This window comes from Dromiciops gliroides, chromosome 4, assembly GCF_019393635.1.
Source record: "Dromiciops gliroides isolate mDroGli1 chromosome 4, mDroGli1.pri, whole genome shotgun sequence".
NCBI classification, from domain to species: Eukaryota; Metazoa; Chordata; class Mammalia; order Microbiotheria; family Microbiotheriidae; genus Dromiciops; species Dromiciops gliroides.
In genome coordinates this window covers 105588455-105611950 of record NC_057864.1, presented here as the reverse complement: position 1 = coordinate 105611950, position 23496 = coordinate 105588455, and the positions used below count along the sequence as shown (strand labels likewise).

Here is a 23496-nt window from a genome sequence, read left to right as displayed (position 1 = left end):
GGGGACCTCATTTCATAGGTCTGCATTTGTCCCCAGGTGACAAAGTTCCTAGGATCTTAACACTAGAGCTAGAAGAAGGGTCCTTAGAGTCTAACTCTTTAATTTTACCAAGGAGTAAACTGAGGCCCAGAGAGAATAAGTAACTTATCTAAGGTCACACAGGTGGTGGCACAGTGGATTTGGAGTCAGAAAGACCAGAGTTCAAATCCATCTCAGACAATTATTAGCTGTGTGCTGCTCCTAAGCAAGTCATTTACCCTCTGCCTCAGTTTCCTCATCTGTAATATGGGGATACTATTAGCACTTACCTCAAAGGATTGTTATAAGGATTGAAGGAGATAACATATATATATATATATATATATATATATATACACACACACATATATATACATATACACACACACACACACATATATATATATACATATATATATATATGCAAAGTGCTTTGCAAACTGTAAAGAACTATATAAATGCTAGCTATTATTGTTAAGCAGAGTTGAAATTTGAACCCAGGTCTTCTCACCCCAAACATCATTTTTAATATATTGCCTGATAGTTCCATTAGTGAAGAGAAAGTGGAAGAAGGTGGGAGCCCAGGACTTCATCTGCCCATCCACCCAATCCCAATTATTATTCTCCCTGGGAACTCACCCACACAGCGCAGGACCACCAGAAACTCCGCCTCTGCTAGGCCAAAGGCATTCTCGGGGTTCTCCAGCACAGTGAGCAGACTGCCGCTGGAGCAGTATTCCATTACCAGAACCTTCTCCTTATCGCTGCCCTGAGAGAAAGGATGCCCAGAAAGACCCCTCCTCAAACCCTCTGTGATCCTTCCTGCCCCCTCTGCGTCTAGGACTTGGATCTTCTCAGGAAAGGCCACTCACTCTCTATTCCCCCAGCCCTTCTTTCCTGTTCCCATCTGACTTAATAGTCCTCCATCTCTACCCTCTGCCTCATCCCGTCCTCTCCGTACCCTGAAAAAGATACTCTCCCCACCAACCCGGACTGGAACCCTCCCTCCCCAATCTCTACTCCTATTCTTCCACCCAAGAAGAGGAAGTCCTCTGTAAATAATGCTGCTGGTTCTCACTGTTCCTTTACCCCATATATAGCCATACCTCCATCTTACTGGTTTGCTACTTTGTCTATGATTTGAAATCTTTCCTTTTTATGTCCCGACTCTCCCAGCCTCAGAGTTACCTAAAGAGACTTCCTCCCTTCTCTTTATTTCCCTCTGAAATGCCCCAAAACAACATCAGAAAGCATTTATTAAGTACCTGCTGTGTCAGTCAATAAACATTTATTAAGTACCTACTATATGCCAGGCACTGTGCTAAGCACTACTAAGCCCAGTGGAATGCTAGTCACTGGGACTTCAGAAGGCAGACATGAAACAATCTCTGCCCTTAAGAGCCATGGACATATGTAATTACATACATAATAAACAGAAAGTGATTATAGGGGGAGGAGGTGCTAGCAGCTGGCATGGATGATGAGGAAAACCTTGGCATAAAAGGGGGGACTTGAACTGTTTTGGAAGGAAATTGGAGCCTCCAGAAGTGGAGGTGATGAGGACATGCATGAAGGCAAGGGGGACAGCAAGTGCAAAAGGACAGAGGTGGGAGACAGGGTGCTGTGTGAAGAAGAGTAAGAAGACACATACTAAGACATGTACTAAGACAGGAGATGTCAGTTGGTGCCAGGCTATGAAGGGACTAAAATGCCAAACACAGGAGAATGTATTTGGCCCAGGAAGCAATAGGGAGCCACTGATGTTTACTGATCAGGAGAGTAACTTGGTCAGATCTGTACTTTGGGAAAATCAGTTTGGCAACCATGGGGAGGCTAGAGAAGAGAGTGGGAGAAAGAGCCCTTGGCTAATTTACGGAACATACCATCTCCTCCACAGCAAACAGCTTCACGATGTTTTGATGTTTCAGCTTCCTCAGGACCTCAAACTCCCTCACGCGCACTTCTCGAGGGCGTAGGTAGCTGGCATTGTTGAAGACTTTCACAGCGACAAGCTCCCCAGATTTCTGTGGGGGAGGGGAGAGAGGTGGCAGGGAAGACCCCACTCAGTCCCACTTCTGGCTAGGGAGCAACCATTCACACAATGATCTATCTACTCTGAGTTAGCACAAGAGACCAGGAAAGGCCAGACAGGCTTGTTGGAGGATTCCCAAGCTCCCCTGGGAAATGGGATGCTCCAGCCCTGGAAAATGAGGCACAGTGGATGCTCCAGGTTGGGGGGCCAACCTATTACTAGCCAGGAGAGCTTTAGGACAAATCGATGAAAGAACAAATCCCTTCCTATAGATTCTTTCTTAGGATTGTCAACTGTATTGTCAAGCAGTCACATCACAAAGATCTGGGTCTTCTGACAATGACCAGTGCTCTTTCACCATTAGCCTGGCTTCCTCTAGAGAATAAAGCCTAAATCTCTGTGTCTTTCAACCAATCAATCCTTATTGAGTGCCTACTATGTGCCAGGTACCATGCTAAGTGCCATCCCATGGTGCCCGTATCAGATGGAACACTGGACTGGATGGGCCATAGGATCATAGATCTGGAGGTCACCTAGTTTTAGAGTTGAAGACACTGGGGCCCAGGGAGGTCAGGTCACTTGCCCAAGTCACACAGGTAAAGTTGGGGCTTAAGTAACAGCCCTGACTCTAAAGCTTTCCACGGTTCCTCCCCTATGTAAATATTCTAATGTTTTCCACAAAGGTTCAGTAGACGCTTGCTAGGCCAGACAAGCCTCAGCACTCAATTTGCCAGCCCCCCATCCACGAAGATACCTTGTTTCGAGCTCTGTACACGCTGGCAGTAGCTCCCTGGCCCAGGAGATCATCCATGTGCCAAAGGTAATTGGCCGTGCTTTGCATTTCCAACGTTCCTAGCAGCCCAGCCCTTTCTGCTCAAGAGAAGAGAAAGGCCAAGGGCTGTGAAAAGGTATTCAGCAAATCTATGGGTGCCTCTCACCAATCTGAGAATCTGATTTCCAGAGATGACCTTGTATGGCTAATTGGGTTAGTAGTTACCTACCACCTTTTAGAGGGGGATACACAGAGAGGTTGTGACTTCCTGAGGGGTCACAGAGCCCAGCACCATGAGAGCAAGCATTCGGACTTCCTATCTCCCTAAAATCTGCGCATCTGCCCACCATGCACCTACATCCTAAGAACTTTTCACCAAATGAACCACGGTGCAGAGAGACACTTCTTGCCTCTCTGATCTCTTGCAGGCCCTTAAGGACTACATATTACGGGGGAGGGGCCCCAGGGTCAGGCAGCCTAAACCACAACACCAAAAATCTCCAAAATTTCAACATGAGCCTAGAGCCCCTCCCCATTGGCTCACCAGAGGAACCTACTACTTCCTGTTTCAGCAAACCACCACCTCCCTGGCAGCCAGCCTGGGAGTTTGATGTAACACATCCAGGGGAAAAAGGGATAGCAGGAGACGGGTACCTGAGCGACCTCAATTCCAATCCCGATCCCAATCTGGGCATCCATTACTATATCCCTCAAGGCTATTTCTTCCAAAGTCATTACTTTTGGAACATCTTTCGGGTAGATCCAGAGGTAAACCAAGACTAAATTCAGTGCATGTAACAAGAAGATTCTCCAGGTAGTGGTTTGATAGAGAGCCAGATAGGGGAGAAGATAAGGAGACCTTATTTGTCTTTCCCAAAATACCCTGTCTTGAAGTTGCTGTTTAAGAGAGCAGATACCCCAGGGACTTTAATTCAGCATCTACCACGGTCTGCAATGAGGAAAAGTTCTGGGAATCACAGATCTTAGAGCTGGGAGGAACTTCCCCACTTTAAGGAAAGTTTTCTTTTTGTTATCTAGAACTGCAGCTGGGGTCCAGAGAGACGGCCACTTGGCTAAGTAACTCATTAGGTCTCCAAAATCTAATGGAAATGAACTGATCAGGTCTTTCCCAACAAGACTGGATAGGAATCAGCTGGGAAGCATTGATTGCTTTAGGGTTGGGAAGTGAGGAATCCTGAAAAGGTTCGAGGGGACCTCAAAAGGTCCTGAGGAAGGAAAGATGAAGTTAAACTCCTGAGCCCTGCTCTCTCCTGACCCTGTTAGGCTTAAACTAAGCCTGGAAATTCCAGTGAAGTGAATGGTCAGTACTCGGTAAATAGTTGCTGAATTCATCATTTAATGCCTGGACTTTTGTCAGCTCTGAAGTCAATGAGCATGCAAGATGCCCAGTGGGTAAGATCATGCCTCAGGGCCGGGGATGCAAAGACAAAGCAAAAAACTGCCCTTGCCCTCACAAAGCTCACATTCTGGGGGTGGGGGTGGAGGTAGAGCTATGCAGCATTTGCACAGATAAATAAATGCAAAAAAAACAAGTACCTCCCACATGGCCAGCACATAGTAGCACTAAGCACAGGGGAAGTGGGGTTGCAAATCAGCTGAATCAAGGCCCCCTCCCCCCCCCATGCCAGGGCTCTGGGCCGCACTTACCAAACACACTCAGCTCGGCCTGGTAACCTAATTGTTCTCAGCCAGCCTGTAGGTTAGACTTTCTGTCTTAGGAAGCCCAGAAGCTAATGTGCACCTGAAGGAATCGAGGGCAGAGCTTCAGTGCCACCTGGCCTGTTGCAGCAAGAGGCTGGGCCCTCCTCATCCTTCCTCAAAGGCTGCCTGCCCCAGCTCTTTAACCCTTTCCTGTTTGTCACGCTCCCCACAGGCTGGGGCCCTTGGAGCCAGACTGGGGGTTTCCAAAACCTATTACTCCCCAGAAGCTCAAAGCAATTTCCTCCAATGCGGATCTAGGCCAAAGACACAACATTCACCTGGGAGAGAGACAAAGACACTAGAAACCAGAGCAGAGAACAGAAAGCGGAAGAGGTGGAAACCTAGTGTCCTGAGGAGTTTGGGGACAACAGAAGAAAGGAAATAACATGTAAGCTCCATGGATGTATCTGCACTGTCTTCTCCTGGGTCTCCCACCAGTGTCTTCCCAGGGACCCCCCAGGGAAGATAAGGGAATCACAGAACATCTGAGCTGCAAGGGACCTTTGGGATCCCATCCAACCCTTCCTCACTGTTCAAAAGAGAGAAGTGAGGGAGCTCTCCCAAGCCCCATTGGGCACAAGGACCCCTGTTCATCCAAAGTGGGACTCAGAGGTGGATGGTACAGGAGGGGCAGGGGTCTGGGCACCATCTTCTCTTAAACATCCTGTGTCAGGAGATGCAACCTTGTCCCAGAGCCAGCCACGGACCACTGGCGTGGCATGACGGTTCGTGTTCTCTCCCCTGAGATGCGGAGCCACCCCCCACAGGCCCTCCCCTCCATGCACCCAGCCAGCCCACTAACCACCCAGAGCATCAGTGCAGGGCCCACTTCCCCTCCCCCAGCCCTGGGGCTGCAGGGCAGCTGCAATGCCTGGAGGGGGCTCACCTGAGGCCCCTGCAGAGTGGGGAGAGGAGGGCCAGGCCAATTACAGCTGAGGAACTGAAGACGTTCTTCTCCCCAGCCCTGCCCTAGGACCCGGCCCCTCAGCTCAGCTCAGCTCAGAACTTTGGCTCTCCTTCTTCTTCTCCAGTACTTCCTGATTTTTTTTCTCTCTTTCTTAAAGAGACAGGGGCCTTGCTCAGAGGTCGGTCCCCACCCTAACCAGAAGGAAAAGGAGAAACTTCTCTGTCCCTTAAGGAAGGAGATGGAGCCCGGTCTGAGCCTGCCAAGGCATCTGGGAAGGCCCGGTTGTCCCCAGGTCCCAGATGTGGGAGGTCCTATAGGCTCTGTGCTCCCTGGCATCAGGGAAGCCCAGGGCTCGGCCCTGTTTCACTGAGCCAGCCTGCTAGCCAGGGTGCTTAGGCAGGTTTGACAAGTTAACTTAGCCAACTGAAATCACAGGCTGCCTTCAGAAGGCAGGTGTCCCAGTCACCCCGGCTCACCTCACTTCAGCCGGCTTCCAGGGAGAGTGCTGAACCCAAAGCGTCCCAGAGGACCTGAACAGTGGCCTCCTCCCCCTCCTCTGATTGATTCTCCCTGAAGGCCTTGCGTTGGTGGGATGCTACTTTCCTTCTGACTGATAGGAAACTGAAAGCTAGGCAGTGACTGATCCACAGTTATGCAACGACTCTGCTGGGAATCAAACCCAGGTGTCCCAACACCCCATGCATGAGCCATTTTCCAAGACCCAGTGCCAGCTCTTCAGTCTGATCTGGACAAGAAGGCGGTTAAACCCAGGAAATTCCATGTTTCTGTAGAAAGGAGGAAGGGACTTTCCCAGGGCCACACCTGGTGGTTTCCTCTCTCAGCCCCTCCCCTACCATGGTGACACTAAAGTGAGCCTGCCGTTCCTATGCACAAGCATTCTACTCAAGAGGCTAGTGATAGAGGCTTGGAGTCACCCAGCCTGAAACAGGTCTCCAGCCTCTCTCGGGACATCTCCTGCACATGTCCCAACATTCCCAGCATTATCCGTAGCACACCGCCACCAAACCTTGGACTCTACCCTGGCATGAGGGCACTCACAGGTGACTTTTCACCTTAACCCTGACTAAAAACTAGGCCTCCAGGTCACTTCTCTGCAGACTCCACAACCCTAACCTGGCCCCACCCCCATTAGAATGTAAGTTTCTTGAAGGCAGGGACTATTTTGCTTGCTTGTATTTGTATTCCTAACACTTAACACAGTACCTGGCACATAGTAATGGCTCAGTAAATGCTTTGTCACCTTCCTTCCCTCCTTCCCTCCCTCCCTCCTTCCTTCCTTCCTTTCTCCCTCCTTTTTTTCTTTCTTTCCTTCTGTTTTCTTTTTTCCTTAATCCTTTCTTTCTTCTCTCTTCTTCCCTTTCTTCCTTACCTCCCTTCTTTCTTAATTTTTTCTTTCTTTTTTTCCTGCCTTCATTTCCTTTCCTTCCTCTTTCCTCCTTCCTTCCTTCCTTCCTTCCTTCCTTCCTTCCTTCCTTCCTTCCTTCCTTCCCCCTTCCCTCCCTGCCTCCCTCCCTTCCTTTCTTTCATTGCTCTATCTCAGGGATTCTTAACTTTTCTTCTGGCATCAACACTTTTAGCAATTAAGTGAAGTCCATGGACCCCTTCTCAGAATAATATTTGTTGCCAACATTTATAATTGAAAGAAATGTTAAATTTAAGTTGGAGATTAATGAAAATAAAGATGTAATTTTTTTCCTATCCAAGTTCACAGACCCCCTGAAATCTATCTATGAACTCCTTAGAGGTGATCTAGGATTGGTACTGAATTTGGGTTGGAAATCTGAGTTCGAATCCTGACACATATGTACTCGCTGTGTGACCATAAACCAGTGGCTTAACCTGTTGGAGTACTGACTGATCTCATCTGTAAAATGGGGATAATACACTCTCTATCTCACAGGGTAGGGTTAGGAAAGTGCTTTGTAAACCTATATAAAAGTGAATTGTTATTATACTACCCTCCTTCTGGGTCAGCTTCTCACTTTAGTACATAGAGAAACGTCTCTCTGTATTTGCCCCATTTTCCCTAGTGATAATTCTCCCCATTACCCTTATTCCTCTCCCTCTTGCACCTTCAGATCCTTTTCTTTTCTTTTAATTCCAAGTTTTTCACCTGATTCATGTGAGTTGTTGTTCAGTCATGTACAGATCTTGGGGGTTTTCTTGGCAAAGATACTGAAGTGGTTTTCCACTTCTTTCTTCAGCTCATATTATAGATGAGGAAACTTAGGCAAACAGGCTTAATTGATTTACCCAGGGTCACACAGCTAGGACCCATCTGAGGCCGGATTTGAACTCAGGAAGAGTCTTCCTGACTCCAGACTCTATGAAGTATGGCGCCACCTAGCTGCCAAAGATTCAGGTGAGAGCCATCCACAAACTTCTGTCTGGCTATTAAAGCTCCTCACAACCTGGTTCCTTCCAACCTTTCAAGTCTTCTTCAATAAGTCTAATCAATCAACAAGTATTTATTAAGTATCTACTATGTGCCAGACACCATGCTAGATGCCAGGGATACAAATACAAAGAATGTAGCAATTTCTATGTGAAATGAGTTTATGTTCTCATGGGGCTGGGAGGCTGGGGTAGAAGACATCAAGGAGAGAGGTAACAAGTACTTATAAAAATATAAGTGGCATAAATAGTAAAAAGGTAATAAGTAAAAAAATACAAAGTACTTCAACGCAAGGTAGTTTGAGAGGAAGGCAGCTAGCAATGCTGGTGGTAGGGAAGCAGAAAGGTTTCATGCAGAAGATGGTGTTCGGGAATGTGGTGCTTTGGACAGAAATAAGGAAATCTGGAATAACAGCGTGTTTGGGGGGGGGCGGGAATGAGTGCACTTTTAGATATACTGAGTTTAAGATGTCAGTTAAAAAAAAGATGTCAGTTTTAGATATACTGAATCTCCTGGATATTCAGATTGAAATGTCCAATAAGCAACTGACCTCCCTGACTAAAATCCCAACTAAAATCCCATCTTACCTCTGTTAATTATTTTCTATTTGTCTTTTCACTTTTCACTTTTTTTGGGACATATATTTGTTTGTAGGTTGTCTCCCCTATCAGATTGTAAACTCCTTAGATGGTGGAGGACAGACAGTGAGCTCTTGAACTCAGATTGTAAACTCCTGGAGGGCAGAGACTATCTTTTGCTTCTTTTTGCATCCCCAGCATTTAGCACAGGGCTTGTCACATAGTAGGCACTTAAAAATATTGATTGATTGATTCATGCAGGTCTGAAGCTCGGGGGGAAGAGACTGGGGCTGTATATATAGATCTAGGAGTCATCTCTATAGAAATGATAACTAAATCCATGGGAGCTGATGAGGTTACCAAGAGGGAATATAAAGGAAGAGGAGAGCGCACTGGACAGAAGAAACCTTGGGGAATACTCCCAGTTAGGGGGCATGACATGCAATGATGCAAAGGAGACTGAGAAAGAACAGTGGGACAGGCAGGAGAACATGAGGAGAGCAGTATCACAGAAACGCAGAGAAGAGAGAATATTCAAGAGGAGAAAACGGACAACAGTGTCAAATGCAACAGAGAGGTTAAAAAGAATAAGCCCTGGGGCAGCTAGGTGGCACAGTGGATAGAGCACCTGCTCTGGATTCAGGAGGACCTGAGTTCAAATCCAGCCTCAGACACTTAACAGTTACTAGCTGTGTGACCCTGGGCAAGTCACTTAACCCCCATTGCCTCACCACAAAAAAGAAAAAAAAAAAGAATAAGCCCTGAGAAAAGGTCAGCAGGTTGGGCAGCTTAGGAGAACACTGAATAGCACTGACTATTCTGGAAGGAGCCACCTCAGTTGAGGGAAAAGAAACCAGATTGCAGAGGATGAAAGGGGGAGAGAAAAGAGATAGATAACTGCAGAGATAGAAAACTTCTCCCTCTTTCTTGAATCATGGCTCTTTGTGTAGCATGTCTTTACTCTATTAGATTATAAATTCCTTGAAAGCTGGCAAGGGCAGGACACTCAGTCGGTGCTTAATAAGTGCTTGCTGAACCATTTGGGCTGTGCCTTGCCTGTTGTGACCAGCTTTACTGAGGCACTTAGCAACAGATTTGCAGATTGGTGAAAGTCCCATTCAATGGGGGTGGAGGGGTGGCAAACACACACACACACACACACACACACACAAAACATACAGAGCCTGTCTTTGGAGATACAGAGGCTAAAACTCCAGTGGGAGGTCTTATTTTTGCTCTCTGGTTGAGTGCTGAGGACTGTATTCAAATTCCTGACCCTTTCTCTGACCTTTCACCCTTTCCAATTCAAAGAAGATGCATAGACCCCAGGAGATTAAGTATGTCTTTGTTGGCACCCCTCAGGATTGAACTCACTCCTCACATCTAATAAGAATATAGTTTTTAACAGCAATAAGGAGGCTCTCTGTCACATGTTCAATGTTTTAAAGAAATTTTGAAGAGGATCAGGGAATTAGAGTAGGGGCTAGGGGCAGGGTGGAGAGGGAGGATGATGAGGGAGCTTGTTGCAGAGACAAATAGATTGGCAGGGGTGGGGATGTTGCTGAGTTATTATTCCCCTTCACTAAAAACCGAACATCTATTTATAGAGCTTTTTGTGGTGGCAAAGAACTGGAAATTGAAGGGATGCCCATCAATTGGGGAATGGTCAAACAAGTTGTGGTATATGAATGTAATGGAATACTATTATGGTGTAAGAAATGATGAGCAGGCAGTTTTTAGAAAAACCTGGGAAGATGTATATGAACTGATGCTGAGTGAAGTGAGCAGAACCAGGAAAGCATTAAACACAGTAACAGAAACATTGTGGGATGGTCAACTAGGATACACTTTGTTTTTCTCAGCAATACAAAGATTCAGGACAATTCCAAAAGACTCATGATGGAAAATGCTTTCCACATTCAGAAAAAGAACTATGGAGTCTGAGTGCAGATCAAGGCTGCTTTTTGTTTTTTCTTTCTCATGGTTTTCCCCTTTTGTCCTGATTCTTTCACAACATGACTAATATGGAAATATGTTTAACATGATTGTATGTGTATAACCTGTATCAGATTACTTCCGGTCTTGGGGAATGGGGAGAGGAGGGAAGGAGGGAGAAAAATTTGGAACTCAAAATCTTACAAAAATGAATGTTAAAAATAATATTTACATGTAATTTGAAGAAAAAATCCTATTAGGTAAAAATTGACCATTTTCTTACCCCGCCCCCCATCTGTGGCAGTCCCTGTTGGCCACTCCCTTGTGAGTTTCTGGACCCCTCTACATAGTGTAGCAAGTAGAGGGGCCCAGAGGGACAGCACCTACGCCCCATACATCCAGGACAGATAGAGAAGGAAGTTGTGGTAGAGTGGAAAGAACGAGTCAGAGGATGTGGGTTCATATCTAGCTCTGTCAGCTATCACCTGTGTGACCTTGGCCAAGTTGCCTCATCTCTGTAGGCCTCAGTTTCCTCGGCTGTAAAATGAAGGGGTTGTACTAAATGACTTCTAAAGTCTCTTCTAGCTTGGAATATCAATGACTCTAAAATTGGAGACAGTGGGATATGAGGATTTTTCTTTTCCCTTTTTGCTGTTGTCATTTTTTTAGTTGTGTTTGATTCTTTGTGACTCCTTTTGGGGTTTTCTTGGCAAAAATATTGGGGTGATTTAACATTTCCTCCAGCTCATTTTACAGATGAGGAAACTGAGGCTTACAGAGATGAGGTCACTTGGCTAAGGTCACACAGCTAGTAAGTGTCTGAGGTTGACTTTGAACTGAGGTTTTCCTGACTCTAGACCCGGTGCTCCATCTATTGCTAATCCCATTATGTTTGGTTTTCATGGGATTTTGTATGGGGATGGAACAAATTTTGAGGGTGTCCACTGCCAACTATTGGTTTTGTTTTTGGTTTTTGGTGGGGCAATGAGGGTTAAGTGACTTGCCCAGAGCCACACAGCTAGTAAGTGTCAAGTTTCTGAGACCGGATTTGAACTCAGGTCCTCCTGAATCCAAGGCCGGTGCTCAATCCACTGTGCCACCTAGCTGCCCCCAACTATTGTTTTTTGGTTTTTTGGGTTTTTTAAATTTATTTAACTATTGGTTTTTTATCAAGCTCTTGCCAGAGTAGTTGAAGTAATGGAACTAAGGGGGACAAATCCTATCTCTGTCCTCAGGGCTTTGTTATCCCTAGACCTCTTCAGTAGAGTTCCTTCCTACTCTAATTCACATGAGGGGAACAAGGGGCTGTCCAGATTGTTCCAACCAAACTTCCTAACTTCCACAGGGAGTCAGAATCAACATACATCACTTGAGGACAGCATGAGGCCCTTAGGGTCAACCCCCCACCAAAAACAAACAAAAAAAAACGAAGGTCCCTTCAAGCTTTATATAATATTTGCTAGCATTTATTTAGAGCTATAAACTCACAACCACTCTAGAGGCAGATACTATTATAGATGAGGCAGAAAGAGGTGAGGTCTGGGGTCACACAGCTTATAAGGGTTGGAGGCAGAATTCAAACTCAAGTCTTCTCTAACACCCTATTCATTGTGTCACCTAGCTGTCCCTAAACTTCCAATATGATTTATCTATGACCCCAAGTATCCAAGATTCTCTCAGCAAGGAGGAGGAAAGGCTGTTTTAAATAGATGATGCTAAGCATAATTAAGTGAATGTAGAGATATTCAAACTACGGGGCTGGTCTTGCCTTCCACAGAGAGGAAAGGATTCCTGGGGCCTATTTCTTGCCTTGGTCATGGAATACGTGAAGGACTCAACAAGCCACACCTGAGCAGTCTTATCTATCTGGAGTAAGAGATGGGGCAGGGCTCAAAGCCAGGCATCATGAATTTCATGAGGCATGCTCACATGGGTTCTGGATAATGAACGATGCTCTCTTGCTTTCCCAGTCACCAGTGGAGGGAAGCAGGGCTGTGTGCTTGTTCCCATGCTTTTTAGCATGATGTTTTCTGTGATGTGGGATATTTTCAATCAGCTACTATATTGATGGCAAATTATTTAACTTGAAGAGACCACAAGCCAAGACTAAAGTGGAAGGAGAGTTGGTTCTTGACATTTTGTTCGCAAATGGTTGTGTACTCAGTGCATCCTCTGAGCCCGAGATGCAAGAGAGTATGGATCAATTCTCTCTGCTGCTTAGGCTACTTTTAGCCTGACAACACCAAGAAAAGAAGTTCTCCATGGAACCATTGGTTACAGCTAATGGAGGAACGTTCAATGCTGTGGATAAGTTCACTTACCTTGGCAGTCTATTTTCCAGGGATGTACACACAGATGACGAGACTGATGCATGCATTGCCAGAGGTAGCTCAGTGTTTGGGAGGCTTCAAAGGAAAGTGTTGGAGAGCAGAGGTATTATTAGGTGCCTGCCAAACTGAAGGTCTACAGAACTGTTGTGTTGATTTCATTGTTGAATGGCTAGGAAACCTGGACAGATTACCAATGCCATGCCAGGAAATGTGATCGTTTTTATTTGAATTGTCTTAAGAAGATCCTGAAGATCACCTGGCAAGGTAAGGTACCGGACATTGAGGGGCTTTCTCGAGCTGAATTACCAAGCGTTCAAACTCTACTGCAGAGGGGATAACTCCAATAGGCTGGCCACATTGTTCAAATGCCTACAAGACGACTACAGAGAACTCACACAGGGCAAGCACTCACACGGAGGTCAGAAGAGATACAAGAACACACTCGAGGTCTCTCTGAAGAACTTTGGAATCAATTGAGAGACATGGGAGACACTGGCATAGGACCAGCCAGCATGGCGTGCCAGAAGGCATTGTGCTCTCTGGGCAAAGCAGAATCGGAATAGCTCAAAAGAAACGTGAGATGCACAAATTGAGAGACTTCGCTCCATATGCTCGTATAGAACATTTGTGCCCAACCCGTGGGAGAGCCTTCAGAACTGGTATTGATCTAATCCGCTTAGAGTTGGACACCCGTACCTCTTCAGCACGAAGGACAAGAACTGAAAGGATTCAACAAAACACACCTGAGCAGCCATCTATTTCTGGAGTAGGGTTCAAACACAGGAGTCATCCTGTTCTAAGGACCTGAAACATCCTCTCGACCTCCCCCAAAGGTCCTAGGATGTGTTCTGAGCCTCAAAATTCCTTTCAGATTTTGTTCTCATGAGGCATCCCCTGGCCAGAGGACAGGTTACTGTATTCAGAATAAAACTTCTCCCATTCTGGGAGGAATTCCTTTGAAACCTACATTATGACATGTCATACCACATATGGGTAAAATTGGATCTGCGGGGGCTAAGCGGATGCCAGGGGCCAATCTTAGGTCCTCCTTTTAGGCGAAATGAAAACGTTGTTGGCAAAGCTCCTGAAGTATCTTCCTTGGATCCCTCCCCCTCCCCCTGCCCTAATTCTCCTTTCTCTCCCTGGCATCAAACTGGAGAAGGAAGTGAGAATTCCTTCTACCAATCACACCCCGAGAAGGTAGAATCAGTGAAGGAACGGTTGTCAAGGTAACAGGCAGTCCAATGCCGAGCAACCAACCCTTTCTGTGAAGCATCTTTAGTTCCACAGACAAAAAGGAGATGTTGAAATTCTCCCCTGAAGATGCAGCATTCTCACACCTCTGACTTCGAATTACACATACACCCCTCCCCCATTCTTACCCCATGCCTCCAGCACGGATGCCACCAGCCCAGACCAATCTAATTAGCTCCTATTCAGAAAAACTGCAGGGAAGCATGTGGTCCCCAGGGGAGGGAGTGTAGGAACTACAGCCTCATAACCTAAAAACGTATTTTATTTTGAACTTGTGCTTTGGATTCTCCCCAATCCAACCTTTGTTGAGTGACAGCCTTATGTTCATACAAAGCATTTCCAAGCATACATACATACATTATTCCAGTTATCAACACAATTGTTTTAAAGAATATACCATTTTACACAAACGTTACATACAAGTCATACGCCACAACATTGCATTTCCCTGGAAGATCTAATATCTCTTCTGAATAGGAAGTACATCTATACCAGCCCTTCCAAAGTGGTCTGTTCATCCCTTTGCTGGCATCATCTCATCCCCGCAGGAGGAGCCATGGCTCCCTGGAGGATGGGGGCTGGGGCCAACATGCTGTTGGGTGTAAATTCATTGTTCTCTCTTTTCTCTTGGGTATGGTGCAGGCCCTACTGTACAACCTTTTCCCCCAAAGCCTAATTCCTGTCCACCCCCTCCAGAGTTCACAACTCACACCACAGAGGCAGGGTGGGATTCTCTCAAGTATGTACCGCTGGTTTGGGCCAGGGTACTCGGCAGAGGTCTATCTCTGCAGGGTCCCTTGCACTGCTGGCTCCCAGTTTGGCTTTTCGGTGTAAAAATCACAGTGTGCCACTTCCATTCCAGTTGATTGCACTGTGTCCTGCCAAGGTGGGTTCTCTCCCCATTGGCTCCGAGTCCCCTTGGCAGGACCAGATATCTCCACGGTGTCAGGAGCACCAGAGATGATGGGGAAGACAACTCCACCCCCCCACCCTGGGGGGGTATGGAAGGCTAACTAAGACTTTGAACTGTGGGTTCCCATTCACACACTGCTCAGCTCATGATGCCAATCAGCAGATGGATGTTGGCTGGGTGGGACAGGGAATGGAGAGGATGTAGAGGACCCACAAAGAAGGCAAGAAATAACAGAACAGATCCAAAGACTTTGTTTTGGGGGTGGGGTGGGAGGAAAATGTAAGGTGTGGACTACAACTCAGATCATTTGGGTGAAGAGGATCTCCAAGCTGTCACCTAAGGAATGTAGAGTGAAGGATGGCTCTCCTTGCCCCAAGGGAAAAGGATCCCCAGGGGTGAGAGATCCATTGGAGGCTATGGGCTTATAACAAACGCCTTCCCTTTTGGGAGCTACTGAACAGAGCAGCTAACTGCTTACTTAACAAGGCCAGTGGTTCTAAGTCACCTCTTCCAACTTTGGTCATGTCACCGAAGGAATCCACTGGGTCTCCCCTCCTACCTCTTCGGGCCTTTGCCCTCCATGTTCCAAAGCTTCTTTCTACTAAGTGCCTCCTCACGAAGCTCTTTTCTTTATGCAGGATAAACAAATGCTATCTCTGATGGATCTGACTCCAAATTTTTTTTTTTTAAAAAGGTTAGGATGGGTGTTTTGGGCCAAAGATGGGAAAATTTAGGTTTCTCTCCCAAAAGACAACCACCATATATCTCTCTTAAATCACAGAAAAGTTATCAGGTAAAGGATATGATTCCAAACCAGAAAACACAGTGTCTGTGGTTCTAAGGAAAGACACATGGGTTTTGGCCTTAACTCAGTCTCTTTATCTGAGACCTAGGAGCAATTAGTGGCTTGGCCTTTCACCCTAGTATTCCTGGCATAGTATGATATGAGGGGAGAGGTAAATAGTGGGCAGTACTTGGGAGGTTGGGTTGAAGCAGAAGGGGAAATCATCTTGACCTTTATGTAGGCAGAAGGACCAAAGAGCATCAACAGGAAGGAACCTGTTAGCCCATCAGCCTATCCCTTATTCATAGGTTTAGTTGCTGTCAGTGTCTTCAGACTTCAGTATCGGGAAGACTTTTCAGTTTGTGGAGTCAAAATACAATCAAGTCGTAAATAATAGCTGTTGATGGATTCAGCAATGAGTGATTGGACAAAGTCTAACCCCCACCCCCACCCCCAAATCTATTTCCATTTAGAGGAATTGGGTAATCAGAACCAAGAGACACAGGCTGAAGGACAGTGAGCAGCCACTTAAAAGCACCTTTCTTCTAGGGGCCAATCCTACTTTCCAACTTCACTGGACTTCTTGGAACCAAATAACTTGATTGATGACTGACTTCAGGATAAGAAGACTGTGTGTCATAAGTGCCCAAAAGGAGCAAGAGAGGAGCTACAACCCATTAGCTAACATTCCCAAACCTGCCCTGAATATAATGAAACTCTGAAAACAATTTTCAAGGGTCCAGGTACTGAAACCAACTTCAGTGGGTTTCCTTCCTTCTAGGATAGAAAATGGGAGTAGGATACCCCTTCTCCCACCTAATGTGAATGTATCATTCAGGTACATTTTACAAGGGAGAATTGCTTACTATAGAGTTTGACTGTAGTTATGGAGGATGAAGGGGACAAATGTAAACACCAACCAACCAAACCGCATCAGTAAAAAGAGGCCTAAGAGAGAAATTCCCCGAGCCCACAGGGAGCTTTGGGGTTGAGTCCCATCCTGATAAGTTTCATTTAATAAGAGAGATTTCTATGGCTGAGTTCTCCTGTCCCAGACAAAATAAGGTTTGTAACGGAAACAGACCCCAGTGGTCACTGTGTGAACTGTCACAATAACTTACAAAGAGACACACAGCCACGGGCCATGGAACCAGGAGTGTCTACACATGCCAGAGACTACGGTAACCTACAACTGTTGGCGTGTGTGTGTATGTGTGTGTGTGTGTGTGTGTGTGTGTGCGCGTGTGCGTGTGTGTGTGATGAAGCAGAGACTATATAATTCGTTTTAACCAGTACCCAAATATGGCGCTACTGAGAGGTGGGTGGATCAGCAGCCAAGCACTTGGGCAAGGCATCCTCAGTGACTTGAGGAGGATGGAGATTTGAGCCCCGTTGTTAGCATTTGCCTTGCCAGATTTCACAGTGACCTGATAATGGAAAGCTCTATTTCTGGCTATTGCCTAAGACTGGTAGATACTGTAGCTGGCTGGATTGTGACTGACCCAGGGAAGCTAAGGAAGGGGGACAGGGAAGAGGCGAGGGGTGGGCAGGAAAGGAGGCAGGAAGAGCTTCATTCTCAAGGGTCTGGGCTGCTGGGAAGTCTATTCCTGCAGGAATAACTTAGAATCTAATTTTCGGCTGAAGTCCCCAAGCTAGTTAAATAGGAAGATTTTAATAACAGTCTCTGGTTCCTCAAGTCCCCTTGTCTGGAACAATCGAATGGTGTCCATCAGACTGTACAAGACTTGTCGGTGGGCTGTGGGGACGCCGAAGAGTTGACGCCAGGGCTGGTGGCATTGGTTTTGGGGAAGACCACCGGCTTGGGTCGTGTGGCTGGTGGCTTGACTGGGGCGGCCATCTTGACTGACTTGACTGGCCGGAATGCACACGGGATGTCCCCAGCTGTACTGGCGCTCCGCTGGAAGGCGGGCTCAGGGTCTTTGAGGAGCTGGGTGTGCAGGGGGCTAGAGGGTTCTGAAGTTGGTGCTACCACCGGGGAGGTCTTTAGGGGCTCCAGGGTGTCCAGGACCACGTCGGGCGTGTGCTTCACATTGCTTTGCCGCTCGAGCTCCCGGAGTTCATTCAGGGCAGAATTCATTGTTGCCTCTATATCCTGAAAAATACAGAAGAGAAGATGAGTCTGATGTTGTGAAACGTTGCCAAAGATCCCGTTTTACGGCTACAGGTCAAATCTTGCAAGAACCAATTTCAAGGGGGGGGGGGGGCATCTAGATGATGGCGATGAAATTCTGGAGTCTATCCAATACCACTCAGAGTAAGTCCGCCCCCTGCTGGGGCTTGGAGAGATTTCTCTTTTGTGTGACTTGTCACCATTACACAATTGGTACTAATGAGATCTGACCTGCAGTCCCCTGGAACTGGAAGGTGCCCAATTCCAACCCTGGTTAAAGAAGGACAGGTCTTACCCATGAGGGATTGAGGAAAGGTCCAATAGCTCTGCTCCCTGCCCACCACCTGGGGACTGGACAACTATGGCAGGAGAGGCCAGCCTTAGCATGCTGTTCTCTTCTATCCATCACTGTCAAGAGGGCACTGTCCAGGAGGGGGAGCCAAAGCCCACTTAGGTGAATTGCCTTCTGTAAGTTACAACGGAAACCAGCTCCGCAAACAAGCAGCATCACTAGCTCAGGGCCTCAAGAGAGAACCAAAGGACCTTTGTTTGTAAGCCAGCTGCCTCCCTGCGGGAGCTCCCCATTCCCCGCTCCCTCCCCTGTGGCACACTTGTGTCCGGCACCCCTGCGACACCACAGGAAGGCCGTCTGCTCCGGGCCAGGGCCCCCGTTAAACCCCTCTCTGCCGCAGAGGGAGACGAGCTCTCTCTCGGAAGTGATCCGACAGCGCTCGGTTCTAAGATGCTCCCAGACTGGAAAACAGGCTCCAGAGCTCCCGCTCTCTCCCAGCCAATCTCCGCAGCCAGACTCTCCCAGCTGTGGCCATGCCCCTCCACTCCTATGGACACCTGTGCAGAGAAGGGAGCCGGGAGGAATCCCATGGGGGCAGGCAGCTTACAATCGTGACCTCACACACAGAGACAGAGCTAGAGGCCCAGCAAAGCGAGAGACGGGTCAGGCGGCCAGCTGCGCTGGGCTTGACCGAGAAGACATTCCTTGAGAGCACACCACAGCCCAGCCAACACAGACTGCGCCTCTGCCTTCCCCGGGGGGCAGCAGGGGTCTTGGCTCTGCTAAAAGCAGGACAGTCAAGGGCAACGGGAAGCCCCTGGTACCCACCTGGACTAATGAAAATTATAGAGCTGAGGGAGACGTCTGAGTGCACTGCTTGGAGTGGCCGCGGCCGTCGGGTTTTTAAAGATGGGGTTAGCCCTCTAACATTTCATGGAAAACAAAAAGTCAAAAGGATGGACCAGAGGTGTAAGGAGGCCCCTTGTTAGGGGGAACTGGCCTCCATTCCTCCTGGAAGACTTGTCTACACCCCAAGGTCTCATCCCCTCTAGGCCCAAGGAGCAGCTCATCATTGCTAGGTTTCTCTGGGCAGTGTCTGGACAGCAGCAGGGTCAGGGAATGCCCTCGGGTATGGATGGGGAAAGCAGGAGAGGAACAAAGTGAAAGGAACATGATCAGGTAGAAATCCGAAACCGGAGGCTCGGTAGCCTAATTTTCTGGAGCTACAAAACCCCAAAGGGGGACAATATATTGGGCATTACATGTGTAGGCACTGGCAAGGAAAAGTGGCAAATGGGTAACAGTTGTGCCCATGCTTAATCTGCACATATACATTAAGGAGCCAATTTTATTCTGCTTCCATTGTGGCCCTTGGGGGAAGGAGTGCCAGCAAACGCTTGTCTGAAAGGCGTGCGGCACCTCCAGATGAGCGCTGGGCAGCCCCTAAGCATCCACTGTCCTCCTTGCTCCAAGATGGGGATTGACTCTGCGGGAGGCTATTGTGAGTGACAAGGGAAAGCTCCCAAACCAACACTCGCACCACACCCCAGGTTTTACCTGAGCGATGACCTCGGGGTCCATGGGCCGATGGTTGTTGAAGCTCTTGGACCTCCCGGCTGTCACCGTCTTCCGGATCTGAGGACTGTCCAGCCGATTCTTCAGAGACGAGTGTCGGCTGATGGAATTGAGACCCCCGTGCCCACTGGTGGAACATTTATCGGAGCCTTCCTTGGGGAGACTCTGACTGATGATGGGCTGGGAAGAGGGACGGCAGCTGGCCCCCCCAACCCCCGGGGAGGAGGAGTCCAGCAGGGGGCTGCTCAGCCCATGGCCCTCAGTCTGCCGGAAAGCTTTCCTGATGTTCCCAGATTCTGGCCGCTTCCTTTGCCTTTAGTCACAAACAGAAAGACAAGTGTGAGCAATAGCTGGCGCAGGTCCCAGCACGCCCATTTCCAGGGAGAGGAGGGAAGAGGAAGAGGGATGAGTTCCTGTCATCCAGCATTTTTCCAGGGACTGGGGAAAGGGTCACGGAGTGGGTTCTCGCCAAGGTTCCACTGTCCCACGCTTCCTTAGTGCTTCCATTACCCCCACCCTCCCCTCCCTGCCCCCCAACCTTGGCAAAGGAGAAATGAATACTTACTGGTTGGTGGTGTGCTTTGAGCTCCTGAGATGCAAAAGGCTATGCAAAGGGAAAGTCTGATTATGTAAAATATGATAATGAGGAAAGACTTGGAGTCCTAGAGATGCCCTTACTGTGGTCTTTTATCCATTTATTTATTCAAGCGGAGACAAGGTTTGAACTGGAAGACCTTCCTCTGCTATCACAGACATGGGGAAGGGAATGTTCCCCCACAACTTCCAGGGTCTTCCTCCTCCAAATCACCAACACAAGAAGGGTGAATCATTACAGGATCTGGCACAAGGCTTATGATGTGAAGACAAAGAGGAGCTAGGGACAAAGCTTATGAATTTTGATTTTTTCTTTTACTCATTGAATCACCAAGGATGAGATTAAACTTTGGCTCGTGGTCAATTCATTTCAGGCCACTTAAGTCTCTGTGTAAACTCTACGATGAAATTAGACGGTCTGGCAATCTTGTGGTTACTGGGCACTGTTTTAGAACTAGCTGGCGTTCACTTGGACGTGGTTACAAAGGAACCAAATGGGGAAAACAGATTTATACAGAGATGTAAAAGAAATCTCTTTCTGGGTCAGAAGGGCAGCTCCACGGCTCTGCTCCCGATTGCACTGTTGGACACGCTGGAGCAGGGCTGGGAAGGGACAGAACTGAATATGGGCGAGGAGAAGAGGCCCTGCTTTGGGTCTCCTGGGGTGGTGCCATGGCTTGGGGCCACATCTGTGGGTGAGGAAGCTCAGGCTGGTGGGAGCAGCTCTAGCCCAGGCCCTGGGAGAGCTGCAGGAACCTGAGCTTCAAGGGCTCTTATCAGTAAGATAAAGGAAGAGGGAGGGCTGCGATGGGGGTGGGGCTAGACCAGATGATCCTTGGGGTCCTTTCCAACTTCAACATTTTATGATTCGCTGGCTTTTTTTTTCGTTTTGTTTTGTTTTGTCCTCCCCTGTGATCTCATTGGTGTTGGGAACGTCCGTTAAAGGAAAATTCATTTTACGAGAACAAATCGGCAACTACTCTGCATACATAACCTTGGAGAGTTAGCATCTGGGATGACGAGAGGTTCGGTGACTTGTCCAGGGTCACACAGCCAGGATGTGTCTTAGGACTGGGGCCTAGGTTTTTCAGACTCCAAGTCTAAACGGCTTTCTCTTCACTACACGGAGAGGGTTCTGCTCCTGGGTTCTGATAGCGGCCCTCAGGTAGATCTGGATCCTGACTGTTGCTTTTGTTCTAATGGTTGCCTTTCATGCAGTCTGAGTGAGAGGGCTGCCGTTTGGGCCTTTCCTGTAAAGGCTAATCCGCCACCCCCCAATGCCTACTCTGCTCCCTCCCTATTTGTCTGGGGGTGGGGAGAAGTCAGGGCACAGAGAGGTACCGGGGAAAGGATGCTGGATTTGGACTGAGAGGACCTCCGCTGGAGTCCTAGCTCTGATCCTCTTCCCCTGTTCCCGGGGTGTCACTGGGCAACCACTTCACCTTTCTAGGCCTCAGTTTTCTATGCAATCAGTGACTGCATAGATTGTAGGGAACAGTGGGTGGTTTAGAAGGTCCTTTCCCAGATCTCAATCTATGATATTATGATGAAGGGAGATAAAACTTGGAGGTCGTCCTCCACCCCCAAACACATCTTGGGGGCCAGTTTTTGAAGGAGGGAGCTCAAGTAAACTGCCCAGAGGGTTTGGTCTAGCATTTTTCTACTGGTGGCAAACGTCCAACTACTGAATTTCTTCTTCCATGAATTCTATTATACTAAAAGCAACAACTAAGCTGGTGGCTTAAAAACCCACACACCTACACAAGTCACCTTCCTCCCTGTTATTGGCTTAATTGCAGGCTGAGATTATTGTGATTAGAACCTTATAATTAACACAACCTTGTAAATAAAGAACGAAAATAGGATTAGCCCATCATGATTTTTATTAGCCTGCCTTCTCACCAGGGGAGTGCGTTTGGGATTGCCCCTTGGGTTGGGGAATGAATGAAATCCTCATTGTTTTTCACTTACTGGCTTCAATTACAAACAGTTCTAAATAAGGAGGTAAATGGATATTTCTAAGACGGAATTAACACAACTGACTTCCCCAACTTGAAATTCAAGAGAAAACTACCATAGGGCTGAGCAAGTCCCCTGACCACGCCCCTTCTAATAAAGACTAACTGGAGAAAACAAAACAAAACAAAAACAAAAGGCAGAAAGATCTGGGCGACCTGATATGGTTTAGAAACAACAAGCACATTTATTCTCCTTCCAGTTTCAATGTCCAGAGGCTACAGTTAACAAGTTTTCCTTGTGCAGATCATCTCATTCTTCCAAAGCCACAGGGGAATAAAAACTATGCATCAGGGCTAGTTCATATTCACAGATCACAGCCTAGGGCCCTGCTGCCATCTTAGTGGCACTGTCCCAAGGTTCAGGGTCTAGTAGAAGAGGTGATGGATTGAGGAGTTCGTGTCATGCCCCTTGAGGAGGCAGAGATGAGACTAGTTGTCCAACAAGCAGAATGTCCCCTGCGAAGGCCGAGGGGCCGGATATAGAGTCAGAGACAGGGAAGCCCGGGATGGGCAAATGGAAGACCCTAGCTTACTGCCAGTGTGACGATGGAAGTTGGGGATCACAGTCAAAAGCCTGTTTTTGGAAGGAACTAGAAGTCTGCAATAAGCCTGAGTAGTGGAGGAGGGTAGAGAAGGCTAAAACCACATGAAAACTGGCACATCTTTTCTTCAGGTGTGAAGGGGCAGAATGATATGGGAGTGGGCTGTGGAGAGGGAGACCAGGAAAGAGGCAATAGTGATCTTTTCCTCCATAGGAGTGAATACCAAAAGAGCAGAGAGCAAAACAAATCATATTCAATCAAACATGCCCATCATTAACATCAGCCTAGTACAAAACTCAAAAGGCTTTTAACCTTTGGAGAAGAAAAAAATCTATTATTCGGTAAGAATTAGGCAAGAGACAGGACCCCAGAAGGCCCCCTCGGCAGAACAGTTTTGGTCCGTGTTGTCTATGACAAACTCAGTCACTTGGCCACTGGCCATTCTTGAACTTTGGGTAACAGCTTCGGACCTAGGGTTCCCAGGTGGGTTCCTGGTGACAGACGCTGTAGGGACACAGAGAAAGAGAGCGGCCCTTTGTAGCATGGCGCTGGCCAGCAGGAAGCCTCGACCTATCACTGAAGCTTGCGGAAGCTTCCTCGTCCCCATCCGTCTAGGCAGCAGCAATGAATGCATGCAGATCATTAGGCTGGGAAGGCTGAGTGTCTTTTAGCAACCTCCCTAC

The 23496-nt window shown here is 47.6% G+C and overlaps 2 protein-coding genes across 10 annotated transcripts in view; both read right to left on the bottom strand.

The window, feature by feature from the left end:
• Nucleotides 1-5542, bottom strand: part of IKBKE (inhibitor of nuclear factor kappa B kinase subunit epsilon) — a 31129-nt gene extending 25587 nt beyond the window's left edge. The window contains exons 1-5 of the mRNA XM_044004890.1: nt 5431-5542; nt 4491-4584; nt 2805-2920; nt 1902-2042; nt 658-787 (exon numbers count right to left, since the gene is read on the bottom strand). Of these exons, the coding sequence (XP_043860825.1) occupies nt 658-787; nt 1902-2042; nt 2805-2891 (358 nt within the window). The 5' untranslated portion in view covers nt 2892-2920; nt 4491-4584; nt 5431-5542. The remainder of the gene's footprint in view (nt 1-657; nt 788-1901; nt 2043-2804; nt 2921-4490; nt 4585-5430) is intronic.
• An 8666-nt stretch (nt 5543-14208) lies between these two features.
• The window catches only part of SRGAP2 (SLIT-ROBO Rho GTPase activating protein 2), a 257394-nt gene continuing 248106 nt past the window's right edge, over nt 14209-23496 (bottom strand). For 6 of the 9 annotated variants that reach the window (XM_044001831.1, XM_044001832.1, XM_044001828.1 and 3 more), the window contains exons 22-23: nt 19642-19972; nt 14209-17774 (exon numbers count right to left, since the gene is read on the bottom strand). In XM_044001831.1, the coding sequence (XP_043857766.1) occupies nt 17391-17774; nt 19642-19972 (715 nt within the window). In that variant the 3' untranslated portion in view covers nt 14209-17390. Of the gene's footprint in view, nt 17775-17844; nt 18642-18912; nt 19008-19641; nt 23318-23496 lie in introns of those variants that run through there. The other 3 variants (XM_044001834.1, XM_044001835.1, XM_044001837.1) reach the window with 3 other exon arrangements.